This window comes from Scyliorhinus canicula, chromosome 8 (assembly GCF_902713615.1).
Source record: "Scyliorhinus canicula chromosome 8, sScyCan1.1, whole genome shotgun sequence".
NCBI classification, from domain to species: Eukaryota; Metazoa; Chordata; class Chondrichthyes; order Carcharhiniformes; family Scyliorhinidae; genus Scyliorhinus; species Scyliorhinus canicula.
Genome location: NC_052153.1, coordinates 2,224,600 through 2,250,946, shown reverse-complemented (window position 1 = coordinate 2,250,946; position 26,347 = coordinate 2,224,600). Strand labels below are relative to the sequence as shown.

Sequence of the window (26,347 nt, the reverse complement as noted above, 5' to 3'; positions counted from 1 at the left end):
GGGGTAGCATTCTCTCCTTTGAATCTGAAGGTTCTGGGTTGAAGTCCCACCTCAGAGATTTGAGCGCACGATCTAGGCTGACATCCCAGTTGCAATGCTGAGGAAGTGCTGCACTGCTGGTGGTACAGAATTTCAGATGAGATGGTAAACGGATGTCCTGCCTGTGTCCTCAGATGGATATGGAAGATCCTACGGCACTATTCTGAAGGAGGGGGGTAAACTTTCCCCGGTGTCCTGATCAATATTTACCCCCTACGCTCTCTCACTCAAACAGGTTAGACTTTGCTGTTTGTTATCCAAATCAGCCTCCACATTTCATACAACAGTGACAAACCTCAGCAAAGCGTTTCGTTGGTTTAAAGCATTTTGGGGCATTTGAAGGTCATGAGGAACACAAAAAATGACAAGTCTTTCTCGCAACATGGACCAAAGCAGCAGTAACATGAAAAAGAAATATAAGAAACTGAGAGTTTAGAATGATAAGTAAGCAGTGAGATATAACAATGAAAGAATGACGGTGGATAGTTTGACCCATACATTGCTACACCATCTGAACTTTTAAACAATGCAAATTGTTTGAAAATGATGCCCTTGGCTTTCCCTTTAGCCGTGTTATGGTCAATATTAAAATTGCCGCAAACACAACCAGTCTATTGATTCATTTTTAAGAATTTTAACTAAAGGAGACCATTCAGCCCATCATGCCCCTACTAGCCCTTTAAAGAAACTGCCCGATTCAGACCCAGACCTCATAACAGCACAAATGCTCTTGCCTTTTTTAATAAATTAAAGTCGGGAACATTTCCTCCAGCAACTGACTGTTGGCAATCTGATCCAAAGTGCAAGTTTGCTTTCTGGTTGAGTTGGCAACTGTTGAATTGATTTGAAACTGACACACGAGATAATTGAGGGGAGGGGAGGGAAGGGTTTGCGGACATTTAAAGAAAGATAACGTTAATTTCAGGTTGTGCAGAAGCTCAGGCAGTTTCTATGACAGAAGATGATTATATCAGTATGTGAATCAGAACTGGGATGGGAGGGCCTCTGGAAATACGGGAAGCTTCAATAAACTGTTGTTAATAATAGACTTCCCTTCAAATCAGTGGAATATCAACACTCCCTTAGCACAATCCCCAAACATTACTCAAGTTTCTTACATCCATTGATATGAAGCTGTATTTTACTCAATAAAATAGCAGTTTTAATGTGCCAATTATCTTAACATCAGACAGTTGTTAGAAAATACCTCGGAAAGTTGCATTTCATTCAGAGTTCATCTGGCATTGAGTTCAAAGGTATGTTTGAAACACAATTTTAACACACTTTTACCAATTCTACATCGGGGTGTACTTGCAAGTATTTCATTCAGCCGTTTACAGTTTCACAATCAGCTACAACTACGTGTAAGATTAGTAAATGGTTTTATACCTGTGCGTTATTCTGTGTATGAGATGCCTGAGAAATGGGTTAAATAAAAAAAAAAGAAAGAAAAATTAGTTATGTCTTCAGTCACATAACAAACCAGGAAACTAATGCTTTCATATTCAGTAATATAAGACCTGATAAATGGGCACCGTTATCAAGTCAATACACGCGAGGAAACAAAGCAGGGCCCCCCTTCCCATGCTTATCGGGGAAAGCAAAGTCCCCAGGGGATATGGCCCATGCAATATGGGGAAAATCTGTAAAGTAATTTTAGAAGTTAATTTTGCCTTGATCTTGGTCCACTTGGCTAAGGGCTTGAAGACCAACCTCTTTTCTATAACATGGCGTGATAATCCCAACCTCCCCCCCTCGAACAGAAACAGAGGGGAACATTCAAAATCGCCATTTCTGATTTTTTTTCTTCATCTAAAATACAGAGCCTGAGCAGGTGTTCTTCCAAAAAGTGTGTAAGATAAAGAATTGACCCCCATTTGCAAAATCACTAAGCTCCTTGCTAGTTTCACAATTGGGCTCCTGACTACAGAATGAATGGGGGGGAAGGCCATTGATGTAATTTTAACGAGTCACTTGAGATGGATTAATTCAGGGATGATAAAAAGCGGAACAGGAACTGCAATTTTTAAAGAAAACATTTTTCTGACATTTAGTTTTAAACATTGAAGCAATATATCAGTGTCAATCATCTTCCTCCCTGGCTGAGAAGAATCGCTCGATCATATTTTCATGTAATTGTCCAAGATTAAAAAGTCTTATTTAGTTATCCACTTGTAATACAGTACCAGCCACTGAAAATAGGCAGAAAACTTCTAAAAAATTTAAATTAAATGATAAAACGTCAGACTGGTTGGTACAGATTATAGAAACACCATAATCTGCATTTGAATCAAGCCCAGACGGAGATGAAAGTCTTCTCTCCAATGAAATAGCTTCTACATATTTTCCCTCGAAAGTCTATGCTGTACTCACCCAGTAGAACCAACCACACTCCCCACAAACAAACACAGTACCAAAGTTCAGTTGAGTTTCAAGCCGAGGGGCTGGTTTAGCTCAGGGCTAAATCGCTGGCTTTTAAAGCAGACCAAGGCAGGCCAGCCGTACGGTTCAATTCCCGTACCAGCCGCCCCGAACAGGCGCCGGAATGTGGCGACTAGGGGCTTTTCACAGTCACTTCATTTGAAGCCTACTTGTGACAATAAGCGATTTTCATTTCATTTCACAAGACCACATTATATAACTGCCTATAATTAAGCACAAATTAAACAAAGTTAGAAATTTCACTCCACTTGACCACAATACATGGCTGGCGTAAGAGATGGAAATATCAGACCAGCTCAGCGGGAAGCATTCTTCCAAACTCCAGCGACGGACTAGAGGGAGCTTTACTCTGTACCTGACCAGTGCACGTTCTGGGACTGATTGATGCTAATCGAGCATGCAAAAGGATGTCCAACTCTTTGTACATTGGCCACCTTGATAACCATAGGTTTATTAATCCCATTTTTTTTGATGTTCAGATGATAATTGCAATCAAGTCAGTTTGACAAGTCCAAACTTTCAGGAGCAGGGTGGTGAGATTGAGTTCTTTAGGTTAGGTTTTTAAAATCTTTCATGGGGTGTGGGTGTCGCTGGCTAGACCACCCTTTATCGCCCATCCCTAATTGCCCTTGCGAAGGTGGTGGCGAACTGCCTTTTTGAACCGCAATAGTCCATGTAGTGTAGGTACACCCACAGTGCTGTTAGGGAGTGAGTTAGTTCCAGAACTTGGATCCAGTAATAGTGAAGGAACGGTGAAATATTTCCAAGGATGGTGCGTGATTGGGAGGGAAACTGACTGGTGGTGGTGTTCCCATGGTACTGCTGGCCTTAACCTTCTAGATTGTATGTGGAAGGAGCCTTGGCGAATTGCTGCAGTGAACCTTGTAGATGGTACACACGGCTGCCTCTGTGCGTTAGATAGTGGAGGAAGTGATCGATTAAAGTAGTGAATGAGGTACCAGCCAGGCAGCTGCTTTGTCCTGGACGGTGTTGAGCTTCTTGAATGTTGTTGGAGCTGCACAAATCCAGGCAAGTGGAGAGTATTCCATTATACTCCTGACTTGTGGCTTGTAGATGGTGGACAAGCTTTGCAGAGTCAGGAGGTGAGTTACTCACTGCAGAATTCTCAGTCTCTGACCTGCTCGCGTAGTATCTATAGGGCTAAGTTATATTGAATTTAGGAAGTTAGGTTAGGAAGCTCAGATTCCTTGGCCGTGATTCTCTGACCGCCAGCCGGGTCGGAGAATCCCCGTGCAGCGCGTGAATCCCAACCCACCGCCCCGACGCCGGCTGCCGTATTCTCCGGCGCCGTTTTTTGGGCGGGTGCGGGTTTCCCGCCACGCGGTCGGAGGCCGTTGGCAGCGCCCCCCGGCGATTCTCCGGGCACCGATGCGCCGAGCAGCTGTCCATTATTGGCCAGTCCCACCGGCATGAATCCCTCAACTCACACACCAGCAGGACCTGGCAGGTGAGTATGTGTGGGCGGTCCTTGGGGGGGGGGTGCGGAGGGGATCAGACCCCGGGCGGGGCCCCCATGGCGGCCTGGCCCACGATCGGAGCCCACCGATCTACGGACGGGCTTGTTCCGTGGGGGCACTTCTTTTTTCTGCGCCGTGCCCCTGTAGGGCTCCACCATATTGCCCAGGGGTCGGAGCGGAGAAGAGAACCCCTCGCGCATGCGTGAAAATACGCCGGCCGGTCTGTGCATGCGCGGAATCATGGCGGCTGTTCCGCGCATGCGCGAACTCACCCCGTCCCTTCGGTGGTAGCTGGAGCGGCGCCAACCCCTCCGCCAGGCACCTCGCCCCTGCACTTTCGGGGGCTGTTGACGCCGGAATGGTTGGTGCCGGTTTTCCCGCCGGCGTGGAGACTTCGTCCCCAGAAAGGAGAATCTCAGCCCTTGTGCTCGTTAATAATAATTTAGCATTGTCAAAAATACTACATATGGATTTGCGAGAGGCTCATGCATTAGCAAGACTGGACATTTGAATTAGATGCTTTGGATTGCTGGTGAAAACCTTCTACAATTGTGTTTCTGTCTATATGAAAGAATCTTAAAACAAGGTCCACTGTGTAGAATCTTAAAAATAAGTCAGGAGCAAGGCTGCATTTAACTGTAAAATTTGCCCCAGTGTTAAATGTTTCCCGGATTTAGTGAAACCAGAACCAGGCATTTCCAAAGGTGAGACTGGGCCTCAGTGACGTGCAGTGCGCGAGACAGGGCAACTCACATCAAATAAAGGAGAGCCATGATCACAGGCTGAATAGAACCAGATTGTGGCCATTCTGCCTTTTAACAGCCCATATAGTTAAACTGAACAACTGTGGGGGAGATTTTCCCCAAAATTGCCGAGGGTTGGATGAGGCAGGAAAAGCTTTCACAGCTGCATTTTCTGCACCAGATCAAACAGCAATCTGCAGTTCCAAAGTGCTGCCACGGACTACACAGCCAGCTTGGGGGGGGGGGGGGGGGGTGTGAGTGAGCTAAACCCGCCGGCAAAGCTGCGATTCAGAGAACCGCCCCGCCCCCCGATCATCAGGACACCTAGCAGACAAGAACATCACCAACCCTCGAACCCAAACAGACAACCTCCCCTCACCCCTCAACAATTGGGTCACCCTCCCCACCCCATGCCATGCCCCCCCTGCATTCTCAGTGTCCACGTCCCCCTCACCCACCACCATGGAGGCACTACCCTCACCTCAAACGCTCCCCGTCGACATAATGAGAACCATCTTCAATATGGTGCACTGGAGGCCCTGTCCCTGGGCCCACCCTTCCCGGACCTGCTCACTGGAAGTGGGTGCCACATGCCCCTCACCACCCAGGGGCTAGCTATGGGGGTATCTGCACCAGTGGCCAACCAGGCCCTGGGAATCTCAGCCCCTATTTCTATTCCATGTAAATGTTTTGAGTACCAAATGGCCTCCCGTGCTTTTAATGTAACTGTGTCTCCACGATATAAAAGCTGCAATAATCTACTTCCTGGGCCTTCCCAAAGGTAATCATCATTAACCAGAATTAGCAGATGCATTGGAGTCACTGAACGTTCTCCAGTCTAGAACATTTTCTGTATGAACCAAAAGATGCTTTCAAGTATTATTCTAAATGGTGATTCATGAGATTTTAATATCGTAGCATGAAATTCGATTATATTCAGACACTCTGTCATCGGTGCTGATTAAGTCGCCAGGCCAACAATGTTTGTGTTTATTTCCGCTGCTTAATCTGAGGATTTAAAGTTTGGAGTTTTCAGCTTTCGTGATGTGGATTTCCTAAAAGTTTCACTACCATGACACTGCAGTGTGAAAATAACATAAGGGCACTTTCCCTTGTTTTTGCAAAACAACTTTCAATGAAATGCACCAAAGCAGTGACGGGAAACCTCGGATAGTGAGTGCCGGCCTCTCGAGCATCTTGGCAAGCCTGAAATCGGGGCTTGTTCACTCTCCATGACACTGGAATAAGCATAAATGCATTTAATGCACACCCAATATTTCAGAGCGTGTTATAGAAAATGCTTAACCATATCCGAATTAATGTAACTGCCATCAACTTCACTCTGATTGGCCGCAGAGGGAGCGCAGGGCTCTCCCAGTGTGAGCAATCGACACACACACACCTCACATCACTCGCCCTCGCTTTGTGTGTGGATCCCTTCGGCCAAACAGGTAAGAAAAAACTTGGATGTGAATCAGCTGAATGTGGCGACCCTGCGTGTGGGCAACGATCAACAAACTGTCTCGTGGGGGCCGCACTCAGGATCCAGATAGGCCGCATGTGGCTCCTGGGCCTCAGGTTGTCCAACACTGCACTAAAGGGTCAACCACACAGGAAGGAAATTAATAAATAAGCAAGATCGGAATGCCAGGCACAGTCATTTCATGGGGCCTGTCTTCTAAATGGCTGCTGATTCATAATTGAAGTAAATCTCAAAACAGATTTGTTCATCCAAGACTAGGACAATATTCAAATGTTCGGATAAAGTGTTTAAACTTTGGAATGCTTCAAAGAAAATACATATTTTTTTTAATCGCAAAGGACAAATTTACCTCTTTTATGCAGGTTAATCCAAAAATGACAGAAAAGGCTGGTAACGGATTGCATTGGCTTCATTGCCCTCATACAAGACAACATTGGCCATTCCCAACTCCCCAAGCCACCTGTTCCATAACACATTGAAAATTGCCATCCTTCTATTCAAATCCCTCCATAGTCTCATCCCTCCCTTTCTCTGGAATGTTCTGCGACTCGACAACTCTCTATGATGTGATAAATATGCTCCTTCAAATCTGGTCTCTTGGGTTTCCTGAATTTCCTTCCTTCCATCCTTGGTGGCTGTGTGGTCAGCTGCCTTGGCCCCAAGCTCTGGACTTCCCTCTGAAATCTCGCCACTTCCTCTGCTCCGTTAAGATGCTCCTTAGACCAGATTTTTGATGCCCTGATTTTTGATGCCCTGCACCAATATCTCCCGATGTGTCTCAATGTCCAATTTTGACCGTCAACTCCCATGAAGTAGTTTGGGACACTTAGCCATGTTATTGGCGATATTGAAATGCAAGTGTTGTTGAAATTCCAGAGCAGGAAAGATACATTGAAACTACTGTAGTTGGAGACAATGAATTTTAATCCAGCACAGGATTCCCTCCCACTCTTTTTTTAAATGTGTTTTTTATGTAGAACCCAAAAACCTTCCAAAGAGGATGTACTGTGCTGAGTAGAAATAGTGAGTTGAGCAGATAGCAGCATAACACACTGGAGCAAGGAGAAAGTAACATCGTACTATGTTACTTAAATAGAATTCCAAAAACCCAGGTTAATATTCTTGGGACACTAGTTAAAATCCCGCCTATATATCAATCTTTAAAGGTGGTGGAACATATTGAGAGAGTGGTTAGAGAAGTTTATGTGATCTTGGGCTTGATCAATTCAAGTATTGAGTGCATAATGGCAGGGAAACTATGCTGAGCCTGTCTAACTCTCAGCTTAAGCAACAACTAGAGTATTACATTCAGTTCTGATCGTCACTCTTTGGGGAGCATGTGACGGCCCCGGAGAGGGTACAGTGATTTCCCAGAAAAGTTCCAGGAATGAGTGATTTTAGCGAAAAGGTTAGGTTGAGAAGCTGGGGTTGTTCTTCTTGGAAGAAAGAAGACTGGAAGGTGATCTAACAGAGGTGTGCAAGGTTACAATAGATTTAGGTAAGTTAGACAGAGGAAAGTTGTTCCCATTAACTGAAGGGTCAAGGATGATGGACACAAATTTTTGGACAAGAGATACAGAGGGGGAGGGGGGGGGGGAAATGTGTGGAAGAATGATTTTTTAAAAAATAAATTTAGATTACCCAATTATTTTTTCTATTAAGGGGCAATTTAGCGTGGCCAATCCACCTACTCTGCACATTTTTGGGTTGTGGGGGCGAAACCCACGCAGACACGGGAGAATGTGCAATCTCCACACGGACAGTGACCCAGAGCCGGGATCGAACCTGGGACCTCAGCACCGTGAGGCGGTTGTGCTAACCACTAGGCCACCGTGCTGCTCCAGGAAGAATGATTTTTACACAGCGGGTGGTAATAACCCAGAACTCGCTGCCTATGAGGAAGGTGAAAGTGGAACCGGCGAATGATTTCAAAAGGAAATTGGACAGACACTTGAAGGAAATAAACTGATCGGGCTACTGGGATAGTGCAGGGGACTGGGACTGACTGGATTCCTCGACATAGAGCTAGCATGGGATCGATGGGCTGAGTGGCACAAGTCAAGAGTGTAATGAATATTCTCCACTTGCCTGGATGAGTACAGCTCCAACAACACTCAAGGCACTCAACAACATCCAGGACAAAGAAGCCCACTTGATTGTTCCCCCTTCCACAATCATTCAAGCCCTCCACCAGCGATGAACAGCGGCAACTGTGTGTACCATCTACAAGATTCACTGCTGCAACCCATAAGGCTTCTTCAACAGCACCTTACAAACCCACACCCTCTATCGGCTAAGAGGACAAGTACTGTGGACTCATGGGAACACCACCACCTGGAGGTTCCCCTCCAAGCCACTCACCACCCTGACTTAGAAATATATAGTTGTTACTTCACTGTCACTGGGTCAAAATCCTGGAACTCCCTCCCTAATAGCACTGTGGGTGTACCTACACACATGGTCTGCGGCGGTTCAAGAAGACAGCTCACCACCACCTTCTTGAGGGCAATTACGGATGGGAAATAAATGCTGGTCCAGCCAGAGTCATCCATGATCAAACAGAAAAAAGGTATGTTCGGAGCAATGAGGGATGGAGGGAGGGATGAACCAATGATGGATGGAGGGAAGGGTGGAGCAATTTGAGAATAAAGCACATGAGAAAAAAAGAAACATTTGACTAAAAGAGCAAAGAGGGAATGAGGGCAGATTGCATTATTGCCTCTGCAATACATGTGTTTAATAATATGACTGTGATTATTCAAAGGGATATATCAGAGGGAAGCTGCAGTTGTACATTAAAACAATATATATAAACTAATAATGACACTGAGCATTATACTGAAATTACACATGTACAGTTTAGTCAAAATATGTAGCAATAATCACTCAATTATGTAGAGATTATACAATCACTGCACATTATACAAACTGCAGTTATTCTTTATACATCACAATATATATTGTACAGATACTAAGATTTTGTTACTATTATAGACTATATTGGAAATATATATTCTCATCGTTTCTCCAATAGTAAAAAGTGATATTAAATATTATACTACTTCATTCATATATTCTGTTCAAGGGGTATTTTATTCGATCCTAAATACATGTTGGTAAAACAGAATTTGGAAACCACAATCTTTTCTCGCAGCAGAGGGACAATACACGTTCATATAATTTAGGAAGGAAGACAAGAGTCAATTAAAGCTGGTTTAATGTGAAACGAATCATTCACACTGGTCACGCACACTGCTCCCTTACCAGTCAAATTATTCACTTTCAGATAAGCTACTGCTAAACCCTTATGGGGTTTAACTAATTTACTGCACAGATACTGCATGTCTGTTATAATAACAGGTAGGATGTATTGGGGTCGACCATTTATCAGAATTAGACTCCTTTCCTCAATTCGCCGAGAATTGTTCTGCCCACACCGTTTCCTTCACTGTAACAAGGCAACCCCTCACGGCCTGTAATGTGGCAGCAAACAAAACTGACACGCTCTCCCTTTCCCCGTCAGAGAGAGCAGGAGAGGCTCTCTGGAGGAGCTCAGAAAAGTTTTGCAGAGGCTGGGAGCGACTAATGGAAAGTTAATCATTGCAACACTATTTCACATTTGACAAGCAGGTACGCTTGTTTACAAAGTTAACTATGTGTTAATGAATGTGTGACAAGTCGCAAATTTGTTTTCAAAATCAAATTTTGAGACAGGATAAGAAATATTAGAATCTGATTATTTTTTGTTCCTTCAGCTACACTGAAGGCGGAACCTGCATGACTCTGTAATAATTTTCTTAAACAATACCTCAATCAAATTATGCTTCCAACAAGAGCTAGCAGACATGATCTGGCACATTAAACTGATACATTCTGGGCTCAATACTGATTTTTACCATTGTGTTCTGTGAAAAAATGCAGTTTCTGTCAGCAGACGCATGTATCTGCTCCGAAACGTACACCCTGATCTGAAATTGGAATGCTGCAGAGCGAATGATGAATGTTTTAGCTTGACCACACTATCAGAGCACATCTCTCTCACGCTTCATTCAGCACCCTCATTGTCCAAGAGTTATCAATCATGCCTCCATGATGCCACAATATTACAAGAAACGAAATGAAATGAAATGAAAATCACTTATTGTCACGAGTAGGCTTCAATGAAGTTACTGTGAAAAGCCCCTAGTCGCCACATTCCGGCGCCTGTCCGGGGAGGCTGGTACGGGAATCGAACCGTGCTGCTGGCCTGCTTTAAAAGCCAGCGATTTAGCCGAGTGAGCTAAACCAGCCCCTGACAAGAGGAGGAAGAAGGTTTGAATAACTATCACAGCTCGTACAGGGAATGAACTCAACCAATAGGCTAACCAGCCCTTGCAGGGCATATTATTCAGGTTAAAACTCGGAGTCAAGTTTATCTGCAAGATTTGAAACTATACTGAAGCTAAAGGCAAACCGTGAATCTGATTGATGCTTTAAATTACATTGAAAGTAAAAAAAATGTTGTATATCTTAGAATCCTTTTCAGGATATTTTGACTGACACTCTCATAGTATTTCTTCAATCTGTGGTGTCCCATAGAATCTGCAGAAGGAGGCCATTCAGCCCATCGAGTCTGCACCGATCCCTCGAAAGAACCCTCTTCCCGGTTTCACTCGGCCGTTCCCCCCGCCCTATCCCTGTAACCCCATCAGTTAACCTGCACATCCCTGGACACTAAGGGGCAATTTAGCATGGCCAATCCACCCAACCTGCACATCTTTGGACTGTGGGAGGAAACCGGAGCACCCGGAGGAAACCCACGCAGACACGGGGAGAATGTGCAGACTCTGCACTGACAGTGACCCAAGGCAGGAATTGAACCAGTGTCCCATGCGCTGTGAGGCAGCAGTGCTAACCACTGTGCCACCATGCCGCCCCATATCAGCAGGAAATAGAGAAACATGTGGCTGAAGCAAGCCACCTGAAAGTTCAATATGGACAGCATCCCTTCTACTATTCTGAATGGGATTCAATGCCTCCTATCAAAGCAGTTATTTCCCACAAGGCAGGCAAGCAGATTATGAATCAATTTTACCACTCAGTTAGATTGTAGACTTCCGGTCTTCAGTGGGTTGATTGCTTTTGACCTTGACACACACATTAATTAGCTTTGCTGTCCTCAAACAGATAGCTTGGCACTGATATGATCCTGGAAGCACTGCATACATTAGCTCTCAAACAGGTAAGGGAATTGTACATGCAATTAACTGTTAAGAATGGGCAACCAACAAGACTGTGTGGAGCCATGTGGGCCTCCCTCCAAAGCCCGTGACTGTCTTTAGATCAGATTTATGTATTGTTTCAGATCTCCCATACTAATACAAATAATCCTTTTCCAATGACATCTGCCAGAGGTCCATTTTACAATTTAATATTTCATGTAAATTGTGTGAATGAGATTGAGGAATCTCTATTTCTATCATTGTGCATTCCTGCAATACACCCCATCAGAGCCTGTATTTGCTTCCTCCAATGATTCTTGCTATTTGTATGCTTCAATTTTCCATTTAAAAATCCAGGGCACAGTGGAATTGCCAATTCCTGAGTTAGCCAGAGTCAGCACAATCTATTTGCAGGTTAGAATACAAGCAAGCACATTCAGGTCCAAGTCTATTTTCCTGTGTGTTTGTCACTCCCCACCCACCCCATGATTAGTCTTTGACTTCGGCATGGAGCATGTATGCTCATACACCATCCACCAGCTCACATATCAACGATTTACAAATGGTTCACTGTCCATATGTTTATCCGGCTTCCCCCTTCCAAATGTATCCGTACTGTTCACCTCAACCACTCCCTGTGGGAGCGAGTTCCACATTCTCATCTCTCTCCAGGGCATAGAAGATAGTCCTGAATTCCCTATTGGATAAGAACAAAGAACAAAGAAAAATACAGCACAGGAACAGGCCCTTCGGCCCACCAAGCCCGTGCCGACCATGTTGCCCGTCTAAACTAAAATCTTCTACACCTCCGGGGTCCGTATCCCTCTATTCCCATCCTATTCATGTATTTGTCAAGATGCCCCTTAAATGTCACTATCGTCCCTGCTTCCACCACCTCCTCCGGCAGCGAGTTCCAGGCACCCACTACCCTCTGTGTAAAAAACTTACCTCATACATCTCCTCTAAACCTTGCCCCTCACACCTCAAATCTATGCCCCCTAGTAATTGACCTCTCTACCTTGGGAAAAAGCCTCTGACTATCCACTCTGTCTATGCCCCTCATAATTTTGTAGACCTCTATCAGATCTCCCCTCAACCTCCTTCGTTCCAGTGAGAACAAACCGAGTTTATTCAACCGTTCCTCATAGCTAATGCCCTCCACACCAGGCAACATCCTGGTAAATCTCTTCTGCACCCTCTCTAAAGCCTCCACATCCTTCTGGTAGTGTGCCGACCAGAATTGAACACTATACTCCAACTGTGGCCTAACTAAGGTTTTCTACAGCTGCAACATGACTTGCCAATTCTTATACTCAATGCCCTGGCCAATGAAGGCAAGCATGCAGTATGCCTTCTTGACTACCTTCTCCACCTGTGTTGCCCCTTTCAGTGACCTGTGGACCTGTACACCTAGATCTCTCTGACTTTCAATACTGTTGAGGGTTCTACCATTCACTGTATATTCCCTACCTGTATCAGACCTTCCAAAATGCATCACCTCACATTTGTCCGGATTAAACTCCATCTGCCATCTCCCCGCCCAAGTCTCCAAACGATCTAAATCCTGCTGTATCCTCTGACAGTCCTCATCGCTATCTGCAATTTCACCAACCTTTGTGTCATCTGCAAACTTACTAATCAAACCAGTTACATTTTCCTCCAAATCATTTACGAACAGCAAAGGTCCCAGCACTGATCCCCGCAGAACACCATTAACGACAATCTTGTATTGATATACCGGTTTCTGGTCTTGCAAGCAAGTGTCAGTTAATTAAATAAAACTGAAATTAAATAAAAAGTACCAGTAATGGTGATCATGGAACTACTAGATTGTTGTTAAAAACCCATTTTGTTCACTAACGCCCTTTCGGGAAGGAAATCTGCCATCCTTCTGTGGTCTGGCCTACATGTGACTCCTCAGTCCTGAATACCACTTGACAGAGTCAATGTGAGTAACGAGGGCACAGAATGTAGTCTGGGTGGGGGACAGCAAAATCCATCACCAAGGGGTGGCACAGTGGTGCATATTAGCCAAGTGGTTAGCACTGTTGCCTATGGCCGTGTGGAGTTTCCACATTCTCCCTGTGTCTGCGTGGGTTTCGCCCCCACAACCCAAAGATGTGCAGGGTAGATGGATTGGCTGCGCTAAATTGTCCCTTAATTGGAAAAAAAATAATTGGGTATTCTAAATTTATTTTAAAAAAACAAAGGTTCTTTGCAAGTTTGACACAACTTCTCTATTTTTAAATTCTATCCCTTTTCAAAATGGCCTCACCACTTTTAGCAACGCCGCTGCCAATGATTGGACAGATTTAAAAGTGATTGTGATTGGTTTCATGTTGTGGAATTCTGAATGTGGGGTAAGGAAAGAGTTGATTTCATTCTCATTGTGACCGTGAATTATATCTTAAGAGGAAACAATTATTTCTTTGTATAAACAGAAAAAGCTGAGACGAGGTAAAATTGCAGACTATTTCCCACTTTGACATTTAGGTGAAGTCGCAAATGTTAAACCAACGAAACATAGAAATCTGTAGGCAGAAGAGATTTACTCAAATGGTGCTGAGCATGGAGGACTTCAGTCATCTTTGGATATGGCTCTTCCCCATGTCTTTGATACCCTCAAAGTCCAAAGCTCTGCCCAACACAACCTTAAATATATTCAATGATGGAGCATCTTCCCGGTCAAATCCCTTCAGAATCTTGTAAATTTCAATGACATCACTTCTTATTCTTCTAATCTCCAGAGAATATAATCTCCATTTACTCAGATTTTCAACTCACTCAGCCCAGGGACCAATCTAGTGAACCTTCACTGTGCTGCTTTCAATGCAAGTATGTCTTTCCTTAAATCTGGAGATCAAACTGCACAAAGTATTCCAGGTGTGTTCGTACTAAAACTCTGCACAACTGTAGTAAGACCTCTTTATTCCTGTACTGCAATCCCCTTGCCCAATATGCCACCTGCCTTCAGAATTGCTTGCTCTATCTCTCTCCCTGTTTGCAACCTCTCTCTGTCCTCCTAACAACTTATATTTCCACCTAGCTTTGTGCCATCAACATAATTTGACATAGCCTCCGTGTGGACAAGTCTCAAACTACTCTGCCTCACTTTGCACCCATAAGGATGCAGCAAGATGCTTCCAAATCCATCAACACATGTCCAAAAATCCACCACCACACTTTCACAATCACCACCGAACATCCACAAACACTGCCGCACTTTCACAATCACCACCGAACATCCACAAACACTGCCGCACTTTCACAATCACCACCGAACATCCACAAACACTGCCGCACTTTCCCAAACACTGCCGCACTTTCACAATCACCACCGAACATCCACAAACACTGCCGCACTTTCCCAAACACTGCCGCACTTTCACAATCACCACCCAACATCCACAAACACTGCCGCACTTTCCCAAACACTGCTGCACTTCCCCAGAGCAGAAGTAAATCAAAGGCACGTCACCTGTAACTTGGATGATTAATAACATTACTGTTGGTGTCCCTCATGAAGCTGAACGCTTGGTTTGATGTGGTTAGCACACAGTGCTCACTGGATCTACATGGCGCAAGCTTGCAGAACATGCATCATATCCGCTGGGGAGGTTGTTTTGAGGTCACGATTCATCCACTTTCTGCTAAACCTTCCACACGTGGCTGCGAGGTTCACCTGTGCTGCCACCCTTTGCAGCTTAGGCCTTCTGTAGCCAACTGAATCTTGCAGCCATGTTTTCTACATCTAGTGTATACATAGGGCAGCAGGGCAGCACAGTGGTTGGCACAGTTGCTTCGCAGCTCCAGAGTCCCAGGTTCAATTCCCGGCTTGGGTCACTGTCTGTGCGGAGTCTGCACGTTCTCCCCGTGTCTGTGTGGGTTTCCTCCGGGTGCTCCGGTTTCCTCCCACAAGTCCCGAAAGACGTTCTGTTAGGTGAATTGGACATTCTGAACTCTCCCTCTGTGTACCCGAAAAGACGCCGGAATGTGGCGACTAGGGGCTTTTCACAGCAACGTCATTGCAGTGTTAATGTAAGCCTACTTGTGACAATAAAGATTATTATTATTAAATCTTTGCCTAAATCATCAGGCACACCTCAGCCTTTTCGTTTCTCCAGGGAAAAACCTGTTCAGTCTTTACTGAGGTTATAACCTCAGTTCTGATATCATTCTAGTAAATATTGTTTGCATTATCAGCAATGGCTCTATATCCCATTAGTAACACAGGGAACAGAATTGTGCAGAATGCCCCAATGACAATTTGTCTGGATTGAGGGGGCCAAGCTTTAGTGAAGCCAGTCTGGTTGTAGCATTGTCCTTTTGGGAGGTGTGAGAAGAGGAAGAGAGATGTTGATTTGTAATTCCCTCTCTAAACTTCTGAAAGGGCTTACCTCCAAGAATGAATTGGTACCTCCCTGATATTCCCTGGATTCTACACATCGTCCATTCATCACCCTTTCTGACTGGTTCACCCACATATTGTATGTGCGAAGGGCAACATTTTACCTTCAGGGAGATTATTATTCCTACAGTTAGAAGTGGTATTTGTGCTGGTCTCAACCATTGGGAAGGGTGGGGGTGTGGGGGGGGGGGGGGGGGGGGGGGGGGGGTATTCATAGAATTTCATAGAATCTACTCCCAGAAGGAGGCCATTTGGCCCATCAAGTCTGCACCGGCTCTTGGAAAGAGCACCCGACCCAAGCCCACACCTCCACCCTATCCCCATAACCCAGTAACCCCACCCAACACTGAGGGCAATTGTGGACACTAAGGGCAATTTATCATGGCCAATCCACCTAACCTGCACATCTTTGGACTGTGGAAGGAAACCGGATCACCCGGAGGAAACCCACGCACACACGGGGAGGATGTGCAGACTCCACATAGACAGTGACCCGGGCCGGGAATCGAACCTGGGACCCTGGAGCTGTGAAGCAATTGTGCTAATCACTGTGCTACCGTGCTGCCCGATGCTATTCACCTAGCAGATGCATCTAGCAGGTGTCACAGGGCTGAAGGGCCACTCAGGCCTATTTTACTCTGTGGTATTTGAATTATTCCTCAGAATGGTTGCCGGGAATCAGCAGAGAGATTGTAGATTTAGAACACTCAAGGCAACCAATGAGTTGGATTTACTCCTGTATGAAACCCACACAGATTAAAAAAGAAATGGCTTATTTAATTGTCCATTATACTAATACTGAAAAGTTAACTTGTAAACGAAATACTAAACAACCTCAATTTGTTAATTTGTTCTGCAAAACCCAGAGAAAGAGCGAAGATGAGAATCCACAATCTCTCTGTGAATTATCAGTGTTAATGTGAGTCCCGCTCTGGTGTTTCATATCTCTGTGATCCCAACCAGCGGAGGAAAGACATTTCAATAAAATACTTTTCCCATTTTAACAAGAAAGAACTCTTGGGATTGGCAAAGTGCTCAGGCTATTCCGAGGAGAGGGGAAATCAGCAGCTCAAATATAATTAACCTTACATTGTCAATGCAAACTGTCATTCTCTGGAGCTCGACAGTCTATTAGCCAAGTTTCTAACGACCACCACGCCAAACAACAATGGTCAAAGTTGGCTGCTGCCATATTTTTGGGGAATTATGATTAATGACGCTAATAATCTCGATGATTACTGATAAGTGTGTCTCGGGCAGTTTATCATATTACAGCAATTGCCAACATCCACAATAAACACGCTATCACTTCCATCAGGTCATCCAGGAACGTATGCAAATCACTCAGCAATATTCCCTCATTATATATTTTATCTGTTACAACCCACAATGGCTACAGATATATATTTTTTTTGGAACGCCTCTGGCTTTAACCCTTTCATGGATGTGCTGTTTATCTTGACCCTGTGCAGAAACAGATCATTAGCTAAATGAGTGTTGGGCCCTCAGTGAGGGGTTTTTGCGATGGCCACAATCGCACGCAGTATGCACCTGTCCTGAAATTGTTGCCGCAAATATTACGCTACGCAGTGGCAGAAAACGCTCAGTGCGTGGCTGTGTGGGCGCTTAATATGTTGCTCACTGCTTTCCCCCGATCTCACCACCCCCTCCAGCCCTACAATCCTCCGACATCAACACACTTCTCCAATTCTGGGTGATTGCACATCCCTGATTTTAATCGCTCCAATTCTGGTGGCTGTGGCTTCGACTGCCTGGGTCCTAAGCTCTGGAATTTCCTCCTTAAATTGCTGCCTCTCTCTCCACCTTTAAGACGCTATTTAAAACCTCTCTCTTAGACCAAGCTTTTCGTCACCTACCTGTCCTAATAACCCCTAGTGTGGCTCGGCATCAGGTTTTGGTTGTGAGCATTCTTGTGAATTACCTTGGGACATTTTACTGAGCTAAAGGTGCTATCAGGGCCGGCTCAAGGTACCGGCAACTCGGGCAGTCGCCCGGGGCGCCATGTGCTAAGGGGCGCCATCAGAACTGAGGTTGTAAGATTCTAAGGACGATCTGCGCATTTGCAACATGTTGCCTCCGCTTGATGGCAGCTACGCATGCTCAGTAGCTGCCCACGCGCAGCCCGGAGTCACGTGGGGTGCTCCTTCAGCCCCGGCCCCGGCTCCGCCCCCTGTGCGGCCGCCATGTTGATTGGCCTCGGCCGCCTGCCGGTCTGGTTCAGCCGCTGGCGGCTGCTCAGTGTCTGTGAGAGGCAGTGGCTGCATGCACGGAGGGTCCTCGGCGGGAGGAGGGCAGCCGAGGGGAGCAGGAAAAGGCTATCCGCAGCGGGGAAAGGTGATGGAGGCCTTTAAAATCGGCACTTGTAAGGGCGCCGAAGTTCAGCTTGCCCGGGGCGCCAGCAACCCTAGGGCCGCTGCTGGGTGCTATATAAATATAAGTCAACGCTGCTTTAACATTAGTTATCACATTTAATGTTAACGGCTGCAGTCCATTAATAGGAGATATGTTCAACGACGGTTCAGCACGAGGTTACCTGCCTGATACACTTGCACAGGCCTCCACCTCCCTTATTTTAAAGAAAGATAAGGGCCCCCACAGAGTGTGGTTCCTGCAGGCTCATTGCGCTTCTAAATGTGGATGCCAAGGTGCTGGCTTTGCGGTTAGAGCCACGTGGCCCGGGTGTAGTGGTAGAACATTATATTAGGGCAGCACGGTAGCATTGTGGATAGCACAATTGCTTCACAGCTCTAGGGTCCCAGGTTCGATTCCCGGCTTGGGTCACTGTCTGTGTGGAGTCTGCACATCCTCCCAGTGTCTGCGTGGGTTTCCTCTGGATGCTCCGGTTTCCTCCCACTGTCCAAAGATGTGCAGGTTAGGTGGATTGGCCATGATTAATTGCCCTTAGTGTTCAAAATTGCCCTTAGTGTTGGGTGGGGTTACTGGGTTATGGGGATAGGGAGGAGGTGTTAACCTTGGGTAGGGCGCTCTTTCCAGGAGCCAGTGCAGACTCGATGGGCCGAGTGGCCTCCTTCTGCACTGTAAATTCTATCTATGATAAACACCAGACGAGATTTGTGAAGGCAGCTGTGGTCTAATATACGGTGGGTTCTGAATATTATCCTCTTGCCTTCCTCAGCCCCCGAGCTAGAGGTGATTCTATCTAGGGAAGCACAGAAAGCCTTCGACAGAGTGGAGTGAGGTATTTGGAGGTTTGGGTTTGGGCAGCAATTTATTACATGGGTGTGGCTGCTGTTTGTACCACTGCGACAAGTTTGGATTGCTTCTCTCTGAACAGGGGTACAAGACAGGGATGCCCATGGTCACCGCTCCTCTGCGCTCTGGTAACAGAACCTCTGGCGATGGCACTGAAGGCTTCTGGGGATGGATCGAGGGGGAAGGGTGTTGCTCTATGCTGAAGACCTGCTCCTGTATTTCACGGACCCGGTCTCCTCTGCAGATGAGGCTATGAGGACTGCAGACAGGCTTTGGCTCCTTCTCAGGCTGTAAGTTAAACCTGGGGAAAAGTGAGTACTTCCCGGTTAACCTCCCCAGGGAGGGGAGCCAATCGAGAGGTATTGCTCTTCTGCCGGGCCAGAGGTAGCTTCCGGTATCGTGGTATCCAAGTGACATCTGAGTGGCTCAGGCTTCAAAGTTCAACTCGATAATTTTGTTTGATAAGGTGAGTCTGGATTTGCAGAGATGGAGTAACCTTCCGCTGATCCTGGCGGGGAGAGTTCAAACCATCAAGATGAATATTCTACTGAGGTTTCTATTCTTGTTCCAATGCCTTCATATTTTTCTCGCTAAAGCGTTTTTTGCAGGGTGAATAAGTGAGTGAATTCCTTTATATGGGTGGGCAGGGCACCGGGAATTCGCAGGGTGTACCTCCAGAGGGGCTGGCAGTCGGCTTGGCACTACCCAATTTCCTCATGTATGACTGGGCGGGCAATGTGGAGAAGGTGTTGGGGTAGTACAGAGAACCGGACACCAGATGGGGGAAGATGGAGGGTCGAGTCTCTGTGTCCTACCAACTACACCACTCCTACTCTCTCCAATGAAATACATCACAGGCCCAGTGATGATCCCTATCGTGAAGATATGGAGGCAGCTCAGACAACGTTGGAAGCTGAGGGTCATGTCACTATTGCCTCCTAGAAATGGTAACCACCATTGGGTTTAGATTCGACTTTTAAGTTATGGGAAGGAAGGGCGAGGGTGCTTCAGAGACCGGTTTATAGGTGGACGGTTCACCAGTGGGACGTGTTCTTGGCGAAATTCCAACCATTAGGGACACACCTATTCCAATAATTTCAACTGCGCGACTCAGCACGCGGGGTTTGTCCTGCGTCCCCCTTGGCCCCACAGTCTTCTCTGTTGGAGGAAATCTTACAGCTGGCGGGGGTGGGGGAGAGGTTGGGGAAGAGGATCTCAGAACCATACACACATATTCTGGTCCTGTCCAATGATGGTGAGCTTTCAGGTCTCCTTCTTTAGCACCATGTCAGCAATTCTTAACATCGATCTAGAGCCTGGAACTTGTTCATTGATGGCCATTGTCAGGGTGTCAGACTCGCCGGGGCTGCGGACCCCGGACCACGGGGCGGAGGGGGGGGGGGGGGGGGGCAGAGCGCTCGCCTTTGCCTCGTTGACAGTCCGAAGGCAGGTTCTGCTGGGATGGGGAGCGTCCGCTCCGCCTGGAGCCTCGGCCTGGTTGGGCGACTTTATGGACTATTTATACCATTAGAGTTAATTACCATCAGCTGTTGGGAGGGAGGGGGGGGTCGGGTTTATTTGTGGGATTGGGGGAATACAGGGAGGGGGGCCTGGATGGAGCCTTGGTTGTGTGTTTTTCCACATCTCCGATTCCTTGTATTGTGAACGTGGCAGTTGTACAATGTTTGAACAATTCTCAAACCTGTGTGTAGCTTTGGATCATAATTGTTAATTTTGAAACCTTTAATAAAATAATTTTTTTTAAAAAGGTGGTCAGAAATGGCTGGGAATTTGCAGAATGTCTGAATGCGGGAAAATTGAGGGACATTCACATTAAGGAGGAGAGGGGGGGATTAATCTGTGATCCTGACACATTGATTCAATAAGCAGGGGTAAAATCCCTGCATTGAAATGAGGCAGGGCAGTGTGCAAAGTGTTGGAATCTCTTGCAATTTATAGATAAGCTCCTCTCGATCAGAAACAGCACCATTTAATATCTTATCAAACACGATTAGGATTAACTCGCATGTTGGCAATGGGGACCAATGAACACTTCTATGAAATTTGAACATGTCAAACAAAGTGTATTTAAGTAATTATTACTGTTCAATTATATTAAATTATCATTCATCATGCCCAAGGTGCAGGTAGGGGAAGCAAATCTCGATTAACTGCTGTTTTCTATTTGTTACATTTCGGCCAATTATTGTTCATTCCTGTAATATGCGCAGGGATTCATTATTTTGTTCGGCAATAAATAATAATAAATCCAGTGGGAGATTCAGGAGAAACCTCTTTTAATAGGGAGAGTGCAGAACTCTCTTCCACAGGGAGTGGTTGAGGCGAATCGGGTAGATACAATTAAAGGGGAGCTGGATAAACACATGAGGGAGAGGGGAATGGAGGAAATGCTGGTCGAGTGAGAGGAAGAGGGGTGGGAGGAGACTAGTGTGGGACCTAAAGGCCAACGTGGACCAAATAACCTGTTTCTGTGCTGTTGTTCTGTGTAATACTCTGTACAAAGGAACGCCGTCTGATGAAAATTCTCCTTCTTGGGAACAGTGGCCCACACATGCCTCTCTCCCAGAATCCCAAGCAACTGTCCATTCTTTACCAATGACTGAAATTTCATTGGCAGAATATTCACTGATCACAAACCATTTGGGAAGCTGAATAAACAAAGAAAAGGAATCCAGTGCAATCGCAGAAGGTGCAGCACTTGTCCCGTGTTACCTCCTCCCTCGGCCATTCCTTTCAGGTTAAGCATCATCTCCTTCAGTTTGGTCCACTATATTCGCTGCTCCAAGTGCCGTCTCCTCTACATTGGAGAGACTAAACGCAGACGAGGTATTGCGTCCGCAAGCGCGTCTCCAACCTTCCTGTTGCTTGCCATTTCAACTCAGCACCTTGCTCTCAAGCCCACTTGTCCATCCTAGACCTGCTGCAATGATCCAGTAATGTCCAACGCCAACTAGAAGAACAACACCTGACCTTCCGATGCGGTACGTTACAGCCTTCGATGCTCAGCAACGTTAGACTGTGAATTATTCCCTCTATCTTGTATCCCCCCCCCACCCCCACCCCCCCACCCACACGGCCATTTGTCCCTTGTTATTTTCAGTTTTGCTTCCATTGAGCACTGAGCTTTGATCTGCTATCAACACATTCTGCTACCTTACTTTAATGCCACTGTTAGCAATTCTTCAGTCCTTAATGGCACCATTAACACTTCCTTTGTCTACGTCATAAGTCGTTGTCAATCTCTCTTTAGTTGTGACGTATCCCTGACCTTCCATTCTGCCCCACTCGCTCTCCAACTTTATAACTCATGGCATTTTTATCCCTCTTCAGTTCTGTAGAAGGGTCATGACAAATTTTGTTGAATTTTTCGAGGTGGTGACTAAGTGTGTAGATGGGGGCAGTGCTGTTGATGTAGTCTACATGGACTTCAGTTAGGGTTTTGACAAGGTCCCACATAGGAGGCAGATCACGAAGGTAAGAGCCCATGGGATCCAGGGCAATTTGGATCCTATATTGGTTTAGTAACAGGAGGCATAGGGTGTTGGTTGAAGGTTGTTTTGTGACTGGAAGCGGCGTACGGTAGGGTCCCTTGCTGTTTGTAGTGTACATTAATGATCTTGACGTGAACGTGGGAACATGATCAGTAAGTTTGGAGATGAGATGAAAATTGGTAAATTGGTGTGGTAAATAATAGGCAGAAAGCCTTAGATTATAGGACGATATATGTGGGTTGGTCAGATGGTAAAAAGTGTGGCAAATAGAATTTAAGCCTGAAAAGTGTTAAAGTGATGCATTTTGGAAGGACTAACAAGTCAAGGGAGTAAACAATGAATGGTACGATTGACAGAAATCTTAGGATCCTCACTGTCTTCAGGTGATGTCTCGGAGGACTGGAGAATAGCCAATGTTGTTCCTTTGTTTAAGAAGGGTAGCAAGGATAATCCAGGGAACTACAGGCCGGTGAGCCTTACGTCAGTGGTAGGTAAATTACTGGAGAGAATTCTTTGAGACAGGATCTACTCCCATTTGGAAGCAAATGGACATATTAGCGAGCGGCAGAAAGGTTTTGTGAAGGGGAGGTCGTGTCTCACTAACTTGATAAAGTTTTTCGAAGAGGTCACAAAAATGATTGATGCAGGTAGGGCAATGGATGTTGTCTATATGGACTTCAGTAAGGCCTTTGACAAGGTCCTTCATGGCAGACTGGTACAAAAGGTGAAGTCACACAGGATCAGAGGTGAGCTGCCAAGATGGATACAGAACTGGCTAGGTCACAGAAGGCAGAGAGTAGCAATGGAAGGGTGCTTTTCTAATTGGAGGGCCGCTTTTCTAATTGGAGGGCCGTGACTCGTGGTGTTCGACAGGGATCAGTGCTGGGACTTTTGCTGTTCGTAGTATATATAAATGATTTGGAGAAAAATGTAACTGGTCTGATTAGTAAGTTTGCGGACGACACAAAGGTTGGTGGAATTGCGGATAGCGATGAGGACTGTCAGAGGATACAGCAGGATTTAGATTGTTTAGAGACTTGGGCGGAGAGATGGCAGATGGAGTTTAATCCGGACAAATGTGAGGTAATGCATTTTGGAAGGTCTAATGCAGGTAGAGAATATACAGTGAATGGTAGAACCCTCAAGAGTATTGAAAGTCAGAGAGATCTAGGTGTACAGGTCCACAGGTCACTGAAAGGGGCAACACAGGTGGAGAAGGTAGCCAAGGCGGCATTCGGCATGCTTGCCTTCATTGGCCAGGGCATTGAGTATAAGAATTGGCAAGTCATGTTGCAGCTGTATAGAACCTGGTTAGGCCACACTTGGAGTACAGTGTTCAATTCTGGTCGCCACACTACCAGAAAGATGTGAAGGCTTTAGAGAGGGTGCAGAAGGGATTTACCAGGATGTTGCCTGGTATGGAGGGCATTAGCTATGAGGAGCGGTTGAATAAACTCGGTTTGTTCTCACTGGAACAACGGAGGTTGAGGGGTGACCTGATAGAGGTCTAAAAAATTATGAGGGGCACAGACAGAGTGGATAGTCATAGAACATAGAATATAACAGCGCTGTACAGGCCTTTCGGCCCTCGATGCTGCGGCGACCGTGATACCACTCTAACGCCCATCTACACTATTCCCTTATCGTCCATATGTCTATCCAATGACCATTTGAATGCCCTTAGTGTTGGCGAGTCCACTACTGTTGCAGGCAGGGCATTCCACGACTTTACTACTCTCTGAGTAAAGAACCTACCTCTGACATCTGTCCTATATCTATCTCCCCTCAATTTAAAGCTATGTCCCCTTGTGCTAGACATCACCTTCCGAGGAAAAAGGCTCTCACTGTCCACCCTATCTAATCCTCTGATCATCTTGTATGCCTCAATTGAGTCACCTCTTAACCTTCTTCTCTCTAACAAAAAGAGCCTCAAGTCCCTCAGCCTTCCCTCATAAGATCTTCCCTCCATACCAGGTAACATTCTGGTAAATCTCTTCTGCACCCTTTCCAATGCTTCCACATCCTTCCTATAATGCGGCAACCAGAATTGCCGCACCAGAGTTTTGTACAGCTGCAACATGACCTCATGGCTCCGAAACACAATCCCTCTACCAATAAAAGCTAACACACCGTACGCCTTCTTAACAACCCTCTCAACCTGGGTGGCAACTTTCAGGGATCTATGTACATGGACACCAAGATCTCTCTGCTCATCCACACCACTAAGAATCTTACCATTAGCCCAGTACTCTGTCTTCCAGTTATTCCTTCCAAAATGAATCACCTCACACTTTTCTGCATTAAACTCAATTTGCCACCTCTCAGCCCAGCTCTGCAGCTTATCTATGTCCCTCTGTAACTTTTAACATCCTTCCGCACTGTCCACAACTCCACCGACTTTAGTGTCATCTGTACATTTACTCACCCATCCTTCTACGCCCTCCTCCAGGTGATTTATAAAAATGACAAACAGCAGTAGCCCCAAAACAGATCTTTGTGGTACACCACTAGTAACTGCACTCCAGTCTGAACATTTCCCATCAACCACCACCCTTTGTCTTCTTCCAGCAAGCCAATTTCTGATCCAAACTGCTAAATCACCCTGAATACCATACCTTTGTATTTTCTGCAATAGCCTACCGTGTGGAACCTTTTCAAACGCTTTACTGAAATCCATATACACCACATCAACTGCTTTACCCTCATCCACCTGTTTAGTCACCTTCTCAAAGAACTCAATAAGGTTTGTGAGGCACGACCTACCCTTAACAAAACCGTGTTGACTATCCCTAATCAAATTATTCCTTTCTAGATGATTATACATCCTATCTCTTATAAACCTTTCCAAGACTTTGCCCACAACAGAAGTAAGGCTCATTGGTCTATAGTTACCGGGGTTGTCTCTACTCCCCTTCTTGAACAAGGGGACAACATTTGCTATCCTCCAGTCTTCTGGCACTATTCCTGTAGACAATGACGACATAAAGATCAAAACCAAAGGCTCAGCAATCTCCTCCCTAGCTTCCCAGAGAATCCTAGGATAAATCCCATCCGGCCCAGGGGATTTATCTATTTTCACACTTTCCAGAATTGCTAACACCTCCTCCATATGAACCTCAAGCCCTTCTAGTCTAGTAGCCTGTATCTCAGTATTCTCCTCGACAACTTTGTCTTTTTCTTGTGTGAATACTGACAAAAAATATTCATTTAGCGCCTCTCCTATCTCCTCGGACTCTACGCACAACTTCCCACTACTGTCCTTGACTAGCCCTACTCTTACCCTAGTCATGTTTTTATTCCTGACATATCTATAGAAAGCTTTAGGGTTATCCTTGATCCTACCTGCCAAAGACTTCTCATGTCCCCTCCTGGCTCTTCTTAGCTCTCTCTTTAGGTCCTTCCTAGCTAACTTGTAACTCTCGAGTGCCCTAACTGAACCTTCACATCTCATCTTTACATAAGCCTCCTTCTTCCTCTTGACAAGTGTTTCAACTGCTTTCGTAAACCATGGTTCCCTCGCTCGACCACTTCCTCCCTGCCTGACAGGTACATAGTCAAAGGCTTTTCCCCAGGGTAGAGGGGTCAATTACTAGGGGGCATAGGTTTAAGGTGTGAGGGGCAAGATTTAGAGGAGTTGTACGAGGCAAGTTTTTTTTACACAGAGGGTAGTAGGTACCTGGAACTCGCTGCCGGAGGAGGTGGTGGAAGCAGGGTCGATAGTGACATTTAAGGGGCATCTTAACAAATAAATGAATAGGATGGGAATAGAGGGATATGGACCCAGGAAGTGTAGAAGATTTTTGTTTA

The 26,347-nt window shown here is 45.8% G+C and overlaps 1 protein-coding gene across 13 annotated transcripts in view; it reads right to left on the bottom strand.

Annotated features, from left to right (window-relative positions):
* The window catches only part of bnc2 (basonuclin 2), a 604,271-nt gene that overhangs the window by 24,268 nt on the left and 553,656 nt on the right, over positions 1–26,347 (bottom strand). For 12 of the 13 annotated variants that reach the window (XM_038804002.1, XM_038804009.1, XM_038804007.1 and 9 more), the window contains one exon: positions 1,429–1,455. The exons of the other annotated variant lie outside the window; for it this stretch is intronic. In XM_038804002.1, coding sequence (XP_038659930.1) covers positions 1,429–1,455 — 27 coding nt within the window. The remainder of the gene's footprint in view (positions 1–1,428; positions 1,456–26,347) is intronic. 13 annotated transcript variants of the gene reach the window in all.